The sequence below is a fragment of the Alexandromys fortis genome, unplaced genomic scaffold (assembly GCF_014885135.2).
Source record: "Alexandromys fortis isolate MF-2015 unplaced genomic scaffold, M_Fortis_MF-2015_v1.1 scaffold_262, whole genome shotgun sequence".
Lineage (NCBI taxonomy): Eukaryota > Metazoa > Chordata > Mammalia > Rodentia > Cricetidae > Alexandromys > Alexandromys fortis.
The window spans coordinates 1332151-1346922 of NW_026068147.1; the positions used below are offsets into that span (position 1 = coordinate 1332151).

At 48.8% G+C, this 14772-nt stretch overlaps 2 protein-coding genes across 4 annotated transcripts in view; both read left to right on the forward strand.

The window, feature by feature from the left end:
• LOC126491414 (zinc finger protein 45-like) overlaps positions 1 to 2666 on the forward strand; it is a 26434-nt gene extending 23768 nt beyond the window's left edge. The window contains 1 exon segment of the mRNA XM_050127060.1: positions 544 to 2666. Within this exon segment, the coding sequence (XP_049983017.1) occupies positions 544 to 1593 (1050 nt within the window). The 3' untranslated portion in view covers positions 1594 to 2666.
• A 1651-nt stretch (positions 2667 to 4317) lies between these two features.
• Positions 4318 to 14772, forward strand: part of LOC126491411 (zinc finger protein 226-like) — a 20846-nt gene continuing 10391 nt past the window's right edge. The window contains exons 1-5 of one of the 3 annotated variants that reach the window (XM_050127056.1): positions 4612 to 4897; positions 5821 to 5918; positions 7596 to 7641; positions 8423 to 8549; positions 11510 to 12983. In XM_050127056.1, coding sequence (XP_049983013.1) covers positions 7624 to 7641; positions 8423 to 8549; positions 11510 to 12969 — 1605 coding nt within the window. In that variant the 5' untranslated portion in view covers positions 4612 to 4897; positions 5821 to 5918; positions 7596 to 7623 and the 3' untranslated portion in view covers positions 12970 to 12983. Of the gene's footprint in view, positions 4554 to 4611; positions 4898 to 5820; positions 5919 to 7595; positions 7642 to 8422; positions 8550 to 11509 lie in introns of those variants that run through there. The other 2 variants (XM_050127054.1, XM_050127057.1) reach the window with 2 other exon arrangements.

Here is a 14772-nt window from a genome sequence, read left to right on the forward strand (position 1 = left end):
TTTTTTTGTTTGTTTGTTTTCCGATGGGAATCCTTTCCTTGCTCCAGCGAGGACAGAGTGTCAACTTGTCACTCCCCTGTGATGCTCTCTAGTGCCCCTGGCTTCTAGGGCGTGGAGGTGAGATGACAGACACAGGGTGTTAAAGGGAAGGGGACCATCCTCTGGTCCAGTGAAGCTTTAGGCTGAGGTCTTAACTATATAACTCCAACTCCAGCCAACAGAGCATCCACATGCCCTGCTTCTCTCTGAACTCTCTTTATGCTTTTAGGATCCAGGAGTCTAAATGAGACGGAGTTGCTTCAGGAGGTAGGATGGAGGTACCTGCCGCACGAGGAGCTTTTCTGCTCAGGAATCTGGCACCAAGTTACAAGAGAGTTAACCCAGGGTCGAGACTGCATGCGGAACGCTGGAGAAAGTGGCTCTCCGTTGGGGAAACAGGATGGTGTCCAGTGTGAAGACGCCGGCTTCAGTAAACATTCCGGTCGGAATTCGCGGCTTCAGCTCCACTGCGGAATGAGTGGTGGTGAAGATCCTTCTAAAAAGGGGGTGAATGGGGAAGACGCTAGCTGGGACTGTCATCTCGGGGTGAATGGGCAAACCCACGTGGGAGAGAGGCGGTACAAATGTGAGGAGTGTGGCTACTCCTTCTGCCGCCTGTCGGGTCTTCAAGCTCACCAAGTAAGGCACACGGGAGAGAAGCCGTACAAATGTGAGGAGTGTGGGAAGGGCTTCACTCGGGCCTCTACGCTTCTGGACCATCAGCGAGGCCACACTGGAAACAAGCCCTATCAGTGCGATGCTTGTTGGAAGAGCTTCTGTCACAGCTCAGAATTTAACAATCACGTGAGAGTCCACACGGGCGAAAAGCCCTACGTATGTGAGGAGTGTGGGAAAGGCTTCAGCCAGGCCTCGCACCTTCTGGCTCACCAGAGAGGCCACACTGGCGAGAAACCCTACAAATGTAGCACGTGTGGGAAGGGCTTCAGTCGGAGTTCAGATCTGAACGTTCACTGTAGAATCCATACCGGAGAGAAACCCTACAAATGCGAGAAGTGTGGGAAAGCCTTCAGTCGCGTTTCAATTCTCCAAGTCCACCAGAGAGTTCACAGCGAAGAGAAACCGTACCAGTGTGCAGAGTGTGGGAAGGGCTTCACGGTAGAGTCACACCTCCAAGCCCACCAGAGGTCCCACACCGGAGAAAGACCCTATCAGTGCGAGGAGTGCGGGAAAGGCTTCTGTCGGGCCTCCAACTTTCTAGCTCATCGCGGAGTCCACACAGGAGAAAAACCGTACCGATGAGACGTGTGTGGCAAACGCTTCCGGCAGAGGTCCTACCTCCACGACCACCAGAGGATCCAAACTGGCGAGAAACCGTACAAGTGCGAGGCGTGTGGGAAAGGCTTCAGCTGGAGCTCCTACCTCAAAGCCCATCAGAGGGTTCACACGGGAGAGAAACCGTACAAGTGTGAGGCCTGCGGGAAAGGCTTCAGCTGGAGCTCGAGCCTCGTGATTCACCAGCGAGTCCATGTTGACGATGAGGGTCACAGGGATTTCCCTGCACCAGAGGACACCCCCAGGAAACACACTCTATAAGATTTTATGATCTGCGACAGTAACCGCAGAAAGCTTGAGCGTCATCCGGAGGTTTCTAAATATCCTAGGACAGAAGGGACCAGGTCTGTTTGACAGAAGCAACATTTAAGCTGCTGGCTGCCACCCCACGTGGCGCTGCAGAACCGAATGTGGTGGCCTCAAGGTATTTATAAACACTACAAGCTTTCTACATACCCAGTGGCCAAAACCTCAGAATTCAACAGCTAATAAGTCTGAGGGGCTTCTGGCAGCTCTTACCCAAGCCGCGACTCACAGCGCGAGCCCTGGCACCTCACTGTCACCACACACCGTGCCCGCGGGCTGCTTGAAGTCCCTCTGCTCAGGGCCGGCATTGCTGTGAATCACAGTGCTCTCTCCTCTGCGCACAATTTCTGCTCGCACAGAAGCACAATCGTTTACTTACACGGTTTTCCTCTTCTCACCCCTGCCCTTCAGTGTCTGACGAGTTCAGCTGCAGATTGTGCTGGGTCCCAGCCAGCGTGGTTTGAAACAGTGCTTTCACCATTAATAAAGTATCACTTCTTGAAACTGTTCTGAAATACATTTCTTCCCGATTAACAGTAAACATTTGAGATGTCCACCTACCTACATTGTGTGCCTCTGTAAGCAAGCAATGCCCGAGACACCTCCTGCCTTCAGTAACTCTTAAGTCAGCTTTGAGAAGAGCCGTCATTTGAAATTTTTTTATTAAGTCTATCTCTGAATAAAGTTTCTGTAAAATTGTTCCTAGGAGGCTTGAAGGACATTTTAGTTATACACACAGGCCAGTTTCCCAACCCCGTGGAACCTGTGTACCAATGTCTATCAAACTGAAGGGCTTTGTACATTGGTGGCTTCAGCAATAGGGGGATTGTGGCCAGCGTTTAGGCATGCTTGTCCTTCACTGAAATATCTTTGTAGGTCGTCACACATGCACAGACCTCAATTTCATTGCTTCCTGAATTTTGACAAGTGTCTACACTTCTGTGGCCATCATCATCAGCTGTGTGTTTCTAGTCAACAGAAATGTGCCAGTGGCATTCCCAGTCAGCCCCACCTTCAGTCCAACAAGCTTTCCGGCTTCTGAGCTGCGGATGTAAATCACAGCCGTTCTCAGAGTTCATAAAGGTGCAGGGTATTGGTGTAGAGTCTGACCTCTCGATTTATTCAGAAAATATTTGACAAAACTCAGTATTCATTCAAGATTAAAAAAATACACAGTGAGGTAAGAGGTAAATATGGAGTTCCAATAAAATGATTTTAGTGGAAATGTAGACAGTAAGGCTGACTTTGTTATGTCATGGTAGACTTGGCAGATGTTTGCTATGGGGTGGCTCCCACCTGGACATCTAAGTTTAGCATCCTCGCTGAATTCTTCTCCCTCTTTTGCCCTTGATGATTTCTGTATTGTTTATTTTTCCACAAAAATGTCGTAAACGGAACCCTATCCTGTGTGGCTTGTTGATCTAGAACCCTACCCTGTGTGGCCTGTCTATCTAGAACCCTATCCTGTTTGGCCCGTCAATCTAGAACCCTATCCTGTGTGGCTTGTTGCATCTAGCTTCTTTCACTTGTATAATTCTTTTTTTTTTTTTTCGAGACAGGGTTCTTTGTGTAACAGTCCTAGCTGTGATGGCGGAAGATACAAAATAATCCCACAATAGTTCAGACTTACATATAATAAGGGGTTATTTATTTAGGGGAGACTCACAGATTACTATCCTAGATCACAGTCCTCTGCACGAACGGGGAACAGGAACAAAGCCTAGCAGCCAGAAGTGAGAGCTGGAAGCAAGAGAGCCAGAGCAGGCTTTACAGCTGCATTTATAGTCTAAGGGACCATGCCAAAGTGGGCTGATATCTTAAAGGTTATTGGTGAAGGAGCCGAAGGAACTTTCACAGCACTAGCTGTCCTGGAACTCACTCTCTAGACCAGGCTGGGCTTGAACTCACAGAGATCCGTTTGCCTCTGCCTCCTGGGTGCTGGGATTAAAGGCGTGTGCCACCACTGCCCAGCTACTGTATAATTCTTTAATTCATCCATTTTGATGTGTGGATCCCAGAGGAGGGGTGCTTACTAGGGATTGAACCCATGGCTCCATACATAAGCAAGTGTTTTACCACAGCCTTCAGTCTCTAGGCCTTGGACATTCCTTTTCATTGTTGAATAGTATTCTCTTGTATGGCTAGACCACATTTGGGTTTGGTAATGGGGGCAGGCAGCTATAAACAATTGAAAACCATTTCCTTATCAACTTTGCCTTCATTCAGACCTAGGATTATTCTATGTTGATGAATGGTGAGAAACATATTGAACACGACTAAAACCAGAGCTTTTGAGCACAGCTGTCCATTCTGCATCCTCACCACCAGTGTGGGACAGTTAGGTTCTGCTCACCAACACTTGGGATGCTAACATTTTCTTTTGCTTTTGTTCCTTTTTTTTTTTTTTTGCGTCTAACAAGCTTGTGGTGCTAGCTCATTTTGATTATATCCATTTCTTTTCTTTTACAAAAGATTTATCTTTACATGTCCTTGTCTGCTATAGTCACATTCCTATTTGAATCGCTGAACCCATGTTTGAATCTTTGCCCATTTTTGAAGGTTGGTTATTTCCAAAGGCTGGCAAGATGACTCAGCAGGTAAAGGCCCCTACTGCCCAGCCTGACAAGGGAGTTGGATCCCAGCACTCTCATGGTGCAAGGAGAGAATTTTCTCCTGGAAGTTGCCCTATGACTTCCTCGCTTGTGTGGTGGCACGCACATGTCCAACACAAGCATGAACACACCGGTAAATAAATAGGATTCATTTTGTATATTTTTAGTTTTTAAAAAGATTTTATTTGTATCGATGTTTTGCCTGCATTATGTCTGTGCATCACGTACACTCATGCAGTGCTCGAGGAGGCCAGAAAGCAGCGGCGTCCTCTGGAACCGGAACTGGAGTTCTATACTTTCAAGGTACACATATTACTATGTAAAGATATTTTACTCAGGACTTTCTTAGGAGTATAAGGAATGAAAATCAAGAGGGAAATTCGATGCGGGAGGGCGGTCCTCCGCTAGCCTCCTGGGACTGCGTCTGTGCCTCTGCATCCTCACTTCCGTTACCACCGAGCCGGCGCCACAGTTTCTCCACGCGGAATTATGGGAACTCGTCAGCTTCAGATTGACTTGTTAGCCATCTGTTCCCCTGGGTTTGAGTTATTTTAGCCAGGGACCTCTAGAATGTCCCCTAGATGCTTTTGAGATCGACAGTTCTCAAAAGCATTTGGGGAGATTAAGGAAGAAGTGAAGTTTGAAAGGTAAGGAGCCGCGGCATTCCGTGGGACGGGGCGTACCAGGGTCTGCGGGCCCTCGGTGCCAGCCGCTTCAGTGGCCCCTCTCCCCATCTGCAGCCCCCTTCCCTGCCCGCAGCCCCCGTCTCCCAGCTCGCCGCCCCCCTCTCTGCCTGCATCTCCCTTCTCCCCGCCCGCAGCCCCTTCTCCCGGCCTGCAGCCTTCCTCTCCCCGCCCACAGCGCCACTCTCCCTGCCTGCAGCCCCCTCTCCCCGCCCGCAGGCCCTTTTTCCCTGCCCGCAGCCCCCTTTTTCCTCCTGCAGGCCCCTTTCCCCACCCGCAGCTCCCCTCCCTCCCTACAGCCTCCTCCCCACCCGCAGCCACCCCCTACTCGCCTGCAGCCCCCTCTTCCCACCCGCAATCCCCCTCCCCACCCTCAACCCCCCCCTCCCCTCCCCGACCGGAACACCCCCGTGTCGGGAAAGCCGCCCGACCCCGGCGCCCCCCGCCCCCCTCACCCCCCCCCCCCCCCCCCCCCCCCCCCCCCCCCCCCCCCCCCCCCCCCCCCCCCCCCCCCCCCCCCCCCCCCCCCCCCCCCCCCCCCGCCCCTCCCCCCCGCCTGCCGCCCCTTCCCCGCCCTCAGCCTCCTCTCCCCGCCTATAGCCCCCCTCCCTACCTGCACCCCCCTCTCTCCTGCCCGGCAGCTGGCTCTGCTTCTTCCGCTCTAGCTGACCCCTCTGCATTTTCTGGCTGTTCTGCAAAAGAGAAGTTAGACCTTCCTAGTAGACTATGTAAAGGAAAAAAAATAGATCGTAAAATGCTTAAAAACTGTCTGGCATGTGGGTGTCATGGAGACCATTGTAATATTCCACATCGCGGCTTCTGTGAGCCAGCAAGTGCTGGGCTGTCCCCACCTATGAACCTTATAGATAGCTGGCTGCTTCCCGCAGGTACTGGGGCACGAACCATGAGATGGGATTTTGTAATTTCACTATTTTCGGTTTGCCCGTAGTCCTGACTTTCCAAAAAGCACCGTGCGGAGCCCCGGGTGAGTAAGACTGACTCTAGAGGGTGTGTGGGTCTTACACTTGTACGTGACTGTGATTAGACATTAGGAGACTGGCCTCAGGACCTAGGATGTGTGAAGCCACACTGACTTGGTCCACGCTCCCGGAGGAAGCTGGCCAGTGTCATGTGAAAATGGATTAGAACTGTCTTGCAGGGTTCTTGAGAGAGGGGTTTGTATATTTGTGTGTGTGGACACTGCAGATCAACTCGGCTTCCCCAGGAGCCTCCTCCTCCCCCCGGCCCCCTTTTTTCCCATTTAACATTTATTTTGTGGGGGGGGGGGCACGCGAGTTGTGGTGTGGAGATTAGAGGACCAGTTTGGGGAGATGCTGCTCACCTCCCACCGTGTGGGTTCTGGGGCTCAAACTCAGTCTGGTTTGGTGGCAAAGCGTCTTACCCACCGAGTCACCTTGTGGGTGTCTTGCTCACCTTGCCCAGTTAGGTGAGGCTGACTGGCTGGCCACAGGCAGGGAAGATAATGCCATTAGCTGCTCTTCTCAGCACTGGCTTTACCAACCTGTGCCACCAGCGCAGAACTTGGGTCCCCTTGCTTGCCCAGCAAGCTCTACCAATGAAGCCATCTCCCCAGTTCCTCATGGTAGGGTCTTCAAAAAGCGTGTTTCATCTAATCCACTCTTCCCAAATAATGTTTACCGTGCAGACACGGAAATGTTGGAAAATACAGACTTATGTAAAGAAAGAACTTGTTTCTACTCTAGCCTGTGAATGGAACGGTGACTGTTTTAGCATGGGTCTGTCAGGTTCTTGGTAAGTTTCTCTTTAGTGGTGTCTGTGTTCCGGGGGACTGGCAGTCCCCTACAGCAGTTGAGAAACTCACCCTGAACTGGCATCCCTGGCCTCATCTGGGGAGCCCTGCCCTGCTCAAGCCCTGCCCACCTAACTGGATTCCTGCAGACATTTCTCTCTCTCTTTCTTTCTTTCTTTCTTTCTTTCTTTCTTTCTTTCTTTCTTTCTTTCTTTCTTCCTTCCTTCCTTCCTTCCTTCCTTCCTTTCTTCTTTTTTATTTTTATTTTTCCATTGAGACAGGGTTTCACTGTGTATCTCTGGCTGTGCTGGAACTCACCTCCTGCCTCTGCCTCTTGAGTGCGGGGATTACACAATAAATACTGTCAACAGTCCTATCTTACTACAGACTCCCAAGGAGCAGAGGCGCTGGTGTGTGCAGGGTCAAACTAGAGTTCACAGAGCACTAGTTCCCTGTGGGCTCTGGGGAGCGGATTCCTTGCCTTCTCCAGGAGGGGGAAGACCGACCATCGGCCACTGTGGATTATTAGCGTTAGAGGTTATTTCCGTGGGTACTGGCATCACCATTACTACCAGCTGTGACTCTGACAATTTCTGATCATTAAAGCGAGTTCCAGGACAGTCAGGACTGTTACACAGAGAAACTCTGAATCAAAAAAAAAATTTTTTTTCCCTGTAATTTAAAATTTAGAGAAAATCGCAAAAAATTAGTATAAGAAAATCTAATGTCGTGGTTGGGCACACTGTTCTGAGATGTTTTCCTGAGAGGAGTACCTGTCATACGTGGGAGGAACATGCACCTGACTGTCTGACAAGGGTCATCTGCCTTGTGGTCAGTGGCACGCTGGCTCTGACCTCTGACCTCTCTCTTTTCCTATTTCTGCCTTCTTAGGCTCTTCACCTCCTGGAAGGAACGCTAAATGATGAACACTCTCAAGGTAAGGAGAGCTTGCCCTCAGAGTGCTGAGGTAATCCGCAGACAAGATGGCGCAGGGGTCACGGTGCTTGCCTCCAAGTCTGAAGACCTCAGTTTGATCCCCAGGACCCACATGGTGGAAGCAGAGAACCGACTTCCACAAGTCTCTTTCACACGAGCACTATGCTACCTACATGCACTCCTGTGTGACACTGCACGTGGGTGCACTCACACACACTAAAAGAATAATGTGATTTTAAAAATAGGATGTATGAAAGCAGTTGAGGTCATTAGGATGTGCCAGGTGCCCGTTTGTCCACGTACGTTTAACTCCTTCCCTGCCTTTTCAGGGCCATTTTGTCTCTAATGGACATTGGTGTTGATCCTTTTCCTGGGGAGACACAAACAAACATCTTTTCACCCCAAGTAGGGAATCCATGACAGAATCAAGTAACAATCCCACCCAAGTCCAAGGAGGTGAGTCAGTGAGTTTCTTGGAGTTAGCCCCAGGACTGTGATGCCACACTCAACCTGAAACTGCAGACACCTCAGGAGGTAGAGGTGTTCCTTCTGGGAAACTCTGCTGACCTGAGTGCCCTCAGCAGTCCTTACTACTCACCCTGTGACCAGAGGGGCTCTGTGCATCTGGCCAGTTTCTAGGACTTCCTGAGACTTTTGAGTTGTTTATTTCCGGAATCTCAAGAAACCTCGTTTTAGAACTTCCTGAGTCTTTCTGAGCTTCCCCTGGGACAGGTGCTAACAGTGGTTGGTTGTAAGATTGAGGTCACTTGTGCTTCTTGTAGGAGGCGGTGACATTCAAGGATGTGGCTGTGGCCTTCACTGAGGAGGAGCTGAAGCTGCTGGACTCCTCCCAGAGGAAGCTGTACCAAGAGGTGATGGTGGAGAATTTTAGGAACCTGCTCTCAGTGGGTGAGAACGGAAGCTCTCTAGCACATATCTTTGTGGCCTTGGAGTTGGGAGGAAGCTTTGGGGCTCTCAGAATGGTTCTCTGAATTTGCTCATTCTTGTGGTGCCTGTGGAAGCCAGTAGAGGGTGTTGGGTCTTTTGAAACTGGAGTCACAGATGGTTGTGAGCCACCATGTGGGTGTTGAGAACTGACTCTAGGTCTTTTGGAAGAGCAACCAGTGCTCTTAACAACTGAGACATCTCTCTAGCCCCACATTTTATTATTTTTAAAAATTATTACATCGTGTTCTGTGTATGTGTACATGAGTGTGGGTACCCTCCTAGGCTAGAAGAGGGTATCAGCAGTTATGGGTGGTTGTGAGGTAAGGGATGTGGGTGCTGGGAACTGAACTTGGGGTCGTCTGGTAGAGCAGCAAGCGCTCTTAACTGCTGGCCCATCTCTCCAGTCCCTCTACTGATGATTTCTTAAAGATATTTATTTTTATAAGTGTGTGTGTGAGAGAGACACTTTGGTGTGAGAGTCCTCAGAGGCCAGAAAAGGGCATTGAATCCCCTGGAGCTGGAGTTAGGCAGGTGTAGGTGCTGGAAATCAAACGCTGGTCCTTTGGAAGAGCAGAAGTGATTTTAACCACTGGCCCATCTCTCCAGCACCGAACTGGCAATAATTAAATAGAAAACACTAGCCTTTCTCAGAGAAAATGACACCTGTTGTATGGAAAGCTGGCCAAGTGCGTGAGTAGGTGTAGAGCCAGTGAGGAGGGAGCGGAAGTGACGGGAGCTTAAAGGTCGCTCAGATGTTGTTTTGCAGTATATGTTAGTGACGGGAGGGTCACAGAATAAAAGCTATTTCTCCACTGGGCTGTTGTGTAGGAGTTTCAAAAGACACTATTTTCATTGTATTGATGACGACTCAGTTGCTCCTGAAGTTCCCACTGCAGTTTTGCTCTAGCGCACCCTTTGGGCATCTGTGGTTTTGCAGAGCGTCAGCTTTTCAGGTGAGATATATCGCACATAGAGAAGTGAAGCCTCTAATGAAGAGGGCAGCAAGGAGGGAGAGAAATTTAGGCGAAGTCTTATGTGACTCATCCACAGGACTTGCTGTATACTGTCCCTGTTGCCGCTGTCATGCTGTCAGAATGTCCAAACTTGGTCCGAGGTCATTGCGACATTCTTGTGGAACTCGTCTTCAAATTAATCCCTAGCCTCGTTCTGCCGTCTCAGGAGTGTGGGCTCGCACAGGCTGATTCATGCACGTCTTAAAGGACTTGTAGTTCTGTGGAGAGGACTAGCCTGAGATGTGGTTTGAGCAGTTGTAGCTTCACTTCACGTTCACTTCGATAGGAAATCATGTTTCAATGTGGCTTTAACCGCCGCCACCCCAGCACTGGCATCAAACGTCGGGCCTTGTGCACGCCGGACAAGCGCTCTACCACTGAGTTCCGTTGTCATCTTGGGAAGTGTGTCCCACAAGAATTCCTATGATTAGTTCTTAGGCTTTATCCATAGGAAAAGTAAAATTCTGTCTCCTTATTCCTTATGTCGGAGAAGGAAGTCTAAGAAAGTAGCCAGAGTGAACTTTGCCGTTAAGAGGTTTGCCCGGCTGCAATCCATTAGTTTCCTCCAGAGTTCACATCTACAGTAAGAAATGAATATTCTATTGTTAGCCCAACAAATGTATGGGGGAAATTAAATAATAATATATACTGAAATCTATAATAAATTAGATATAGCACACACACATACACACACACATCTCCAGTAGATGTTTAGTGATGCCATTACTGCTTGTAGTGGTTCTCTGGTAGTTTGTCTCCTATTTCTTCTGAATGTTTATCACAAGCTACTTTAGTTTCAAATTCCCTGATATTTCAAATTCCTTGCATTTATCAAGTAGGAAGACTTGTTTGAGAACAGGTTCTCACTTTGTAGCCCTGGTAGGCTGGAACTCTCTCTGTAGACCAGGCTGACCTCAAACTTGCAGGGATCTGCCTGCCTCTGCCTCCCAAGTGCTGGGAATCAAAAGTGTGCGCCACCACCACCACCACCACCACGCTTGGACAACTCCAAAGCACTGTTTCCCTTGTTCCCACAATGATGATGACAGTCCTCGCTGCTTCTGAATTTGGACTCCTGGGAAAGTGAGAACAGGGGCGGACCAGATGCCTCAGTGAGCGTTGGGGGATGGCTCTTCGTGCTCCCTTTGGCTTCGGTGTGTCCTTTGGCCTTTGACTGAATCCTTGGCTCTCCCACCGTGTGCCCCCACCCCAGACAAAGCGTTGCAAGTTCTCAGCTGAACTTGGATCCAGATCACTTCCATACATTTACTTTAAAATGCCCTTTGCTTCCATGGCTTGGATTTGGAGTTAGAGTGAACCAAGGAGCCACCTGCACATGCTTTGCCAGAACACACGGCAGGCAGGAGTCTAGGTTGTGGCTGGAAAACTGAGCGCCATAAGATGTTCCTTCTTATTGACACTGTCATGTAGTAGGAAAGATACATAATTTTAAAAAGAAAAAAATTTCAGAAAGCATGTCGGTAATTGATTTGAATGACTTTTATTAGTTCTCTCCTTTAAAATTTAAATTATTGTTTTATCTGTATGGGTTTTTGCCTACATGCATTTATGTTTACTGTATGTATGCTCAGTGCCCACGGAGTCCAGAAGAGGGGGTCAGATTGCCTGTGAGCTGCCGTGGATGAACCTGTGTCCTCTAGAAGAGTGGCCAGTGCTCTTAACTGCTGAGCCATCTCTCCAGCCCTGGTTTTATTAGCTCTTAATAGTTGGGAACGCAGTAGACTATATCTTGGTTTCTGTCAGTATTTAAAGCAGAGAACTTCGTTAGTAATAAAAAAAAGGGAAGCTGAAGAATCCTCTTGAATTGCATTACATCTAGTGTTATGTCCTGAGTGTGAAACCCTGAAGTGTAAACAGTTACACTTGTCTTTATCTCTGTCTTCATAGGAATTAACAGTCAGCGCGAGTTGAGGGCTGTCCAGGATGGAAGGTCACGTGAAGCCCTTTCCTGCTGGCACATCTGGCAGCGGGTCATGGACGACTTAAGCAGGTGTCAGGACTCCATGGTGACTAGCACGCAGTTACAGGGTGACTCCCCCTGCCTGGGCTGGCGATGGTCCTCTGCACATGTTTCTGAAGATGAGAACTATACCCAGAGTCATAAGGCAAAGGTTCCCGCTGATACTGGAAGGCTCCCACTTCCAACGTTGAGAGCCCAGGGTTCTTGGCAAAAAGTTTTCCTGACTGAGCCACAGAGTCCTAAGAATGGATACCAACCGATTTCCACAAGAAGTGAACGGGGTCAGAGTAAAAAGGATATGGACTCTGTAGGTCGGATTTCGCGTTCCCTCGGTGATCACAGAGTACACAAAAGTAAAGATGGTCACAGCCCCAGTGGTTGTGGGAGAGAGAACATAAAGGCGGCAACCTTTGATCAGAATAGAACCATTCACGCTGGACAGAAAAATAATGATCTCTCCAGCTTTGACCCCCACAAACGGTCAGACCCAAGAGAGAGGTCTTGCACGTGTGTGGAATGTGGGAAAGGTTTCCGTTATAGCGCAGATGGTTGTGTTCGTCAGGGAGGTCACGCGGGAGAAAGACGTCAGGGACTTGGCCATGATCCGCATCCACACATCCCTCAGGAGGTCCCTGCGGCGGTGAAACCATACGAATGTGAGCGCTGCGGGAAACTCTTCCGCTGTAGATCTGCACTTAATGTTCATTTTAAAGTCCACACCAGGGAGAGACCGTATGTTTGTGAGGCGTGTGGGAGCGCCTTCAGCCAGGCCTCCCACCTTCAGGACCATCAGAGACTCCACACCGGGGAGAAGCCATTCAAATGTGACGCGTGCGGCAAGAGCTTCAGTCGGAATTCACACCTTCGGTCCCATCAGAGAGTACACACAGGTGAGAAACCCTACAAATGCGAGGAGTGCGGGAAGAGCTTCATTTGCAGCTCAAATCTCTACATCCATCAGAGAGTCCACACCGGAGAAAAGCCCTATAAGTGTGTGGATTGTGGGAAAGAGTTTAGTCGCCCTTCGAGTCTCCAGGCCCATCAGGGCATACACACCGGAGAGAAATCCTATGTTTGTACTGTGTGCGGGAAAGGCTACACCCTGAATTCAAACCTTCAAGTCCATCTGCGCGTCCACACCGGAGAGAAGCCATACAAGTGCGACGTGTGTGGGAAAGTCTTCAGCCGTTCTTCACAACTACAGTCTCATCAGAGGGTTCACACAGGGGAGAAACCTTACAAGTGTGAGGTTTGCGGTAAGAGCTTTGGTTGGCGGTCAAATCTTCTAATTCATCACCGAATCCACAGCAGTGATAGGGCTTCTAAGAGCACGAGAGATGGCAAAAACATCAGGGAATCTGTTCAGGAAAAACATTCTGTAAAATAATGTTTTGAAAGATTCGCGTCCTGTGCATTCTTTGTTGCTTTCGATTACATTTTAAAACAGTTTAGACCCAGAGATGGCTTAGTAGGAAAAGCACTTGTTGCTCTTGCAAAGGATCCATTTCCCGGAACTCATGGTGGTTCACAACCAGGTTTTTTTTTTTTTTTTTTTTTTTTTTTTTNTTTTTTTTTTTTTTTTTTTTTTTTGAGACAAGGTTTCTCTGTAGCTTTGGAACCTGTCCTGGAACTAGCTCTTGTAGACCAGGCAGGCCTCAAACTCACAGAGATCCGCCTGCCTCTGCCTCCCAAGTGCTGGGATTAAAGGCGTGCGCCACCATCGCCCAGCTTAGAACATTCCTTAACACATTAAAACTACTAAGCTATTTAAATATCTGTGAGTAGAGAAAAAACATCTGTTGCAAGTACCTCCTCCATGACAGATCATGTAGACTTATGGGAGCATAATGTCATTGAAAACATGGAGTAAAAGCCAGAAATCTCAGCACTGAGAGTCAAGAAGGAGGATTGAAACTTTGAGACCAGACTTAGCTACACAGTAAGACTCGGCCCGGGGGCTTCACAATTATTTTTAACCTTCGTTCCAGAAGATCCAAATTATGGTGCACACACATGCATGTAGGCAAAGAGTTCATACACATAAGTAAAACTTATCTCAAAGACAATTTAACGTGTTTGGGGACACACACATGCCAGTGGAGGCATGCCATAGCATATGTGTGGAGAGCAGAGGGCATCTTTTGGGAGCCGGTTCCGTTTTTCCACCATGTAAAGAACCAGGGATCAAACTCAGGATGTCTGACTTGGTGGCAAGCACCTTTGCCCACTGAATCATTTCACTGGCCTGTTGTGTGAATTCTTTTAATTTTTCAAAAGAAAGTGTAATTGTTTTATTCAGGTTAGTGTTTCTGCTCCTCACATCCCAGTGTTTCCAGGCACTCTGTTAATTACCCTGAGAAGGCTTTGGTTGCAACCCTGACCTCTTCGAGTGTCACAAGAACTTTGGAAAGGGTGACCTACCAGGGCATTTCGGAAGTGCCACAGTGTCTGTTATAAAAGGAAAAGGGCTGCTGGATTGGCATAAATCTCGTGCTGAGTACTGAAAAGATTTTTTTTTTTAAGCAAACGGGGGGGGGGTGTACTTTTGAAGCTTGAGATGTTTCTGTTTGGAACAGGAACCCGAACAGCCTTTAAAACCACAACAGCCAAAATCTATAAAAACCCTCTTTGGGCCCGGGGATGTGTCAGTGTTAGATCCTGGGTACAATCCCCAGTGTGGACGAAACACAAAGCTGTCAACTGCGGTATCCACTGGTCTTGTTATGGTTAGTATCTGTCCTTCCCCCCATCCTTTCCCATCCTTTGCTGTCAAGTTGGGCCCTGTCTTCTTGGATTTTGTGTTTTGTTTGCATTATGCTTTATAGATTCAATTATCCTTTCTGATGGTGAATTTTGTTAGCCTGGCGGTAGCAAGATGCTCCATACTGCGCCATGGATTCTTCAGCACAGTATGGAGTAGATGGGAAATAACTCCAGACTCATGTATGGGACACGTGATCCCAAGTTACTGAAACTTTGGGAATGGGGCCTCGAGGGCAGACCTTCGCTTCTGGTGCTGGCTTTCCTTGGTCTGCTTCTCGGACCAGTCACCAAGTGGGAGCCTGCATTTATAGATAGATGCCCAAGACAGAGCTGTTCCCAACCCACCTTTCGAACCACGATGAGCTGATGTCCCTTTAAAACTTGGCTGGTCCCTACCTCCCGTCCCCCACTCCAAAAAAAAAAAAAA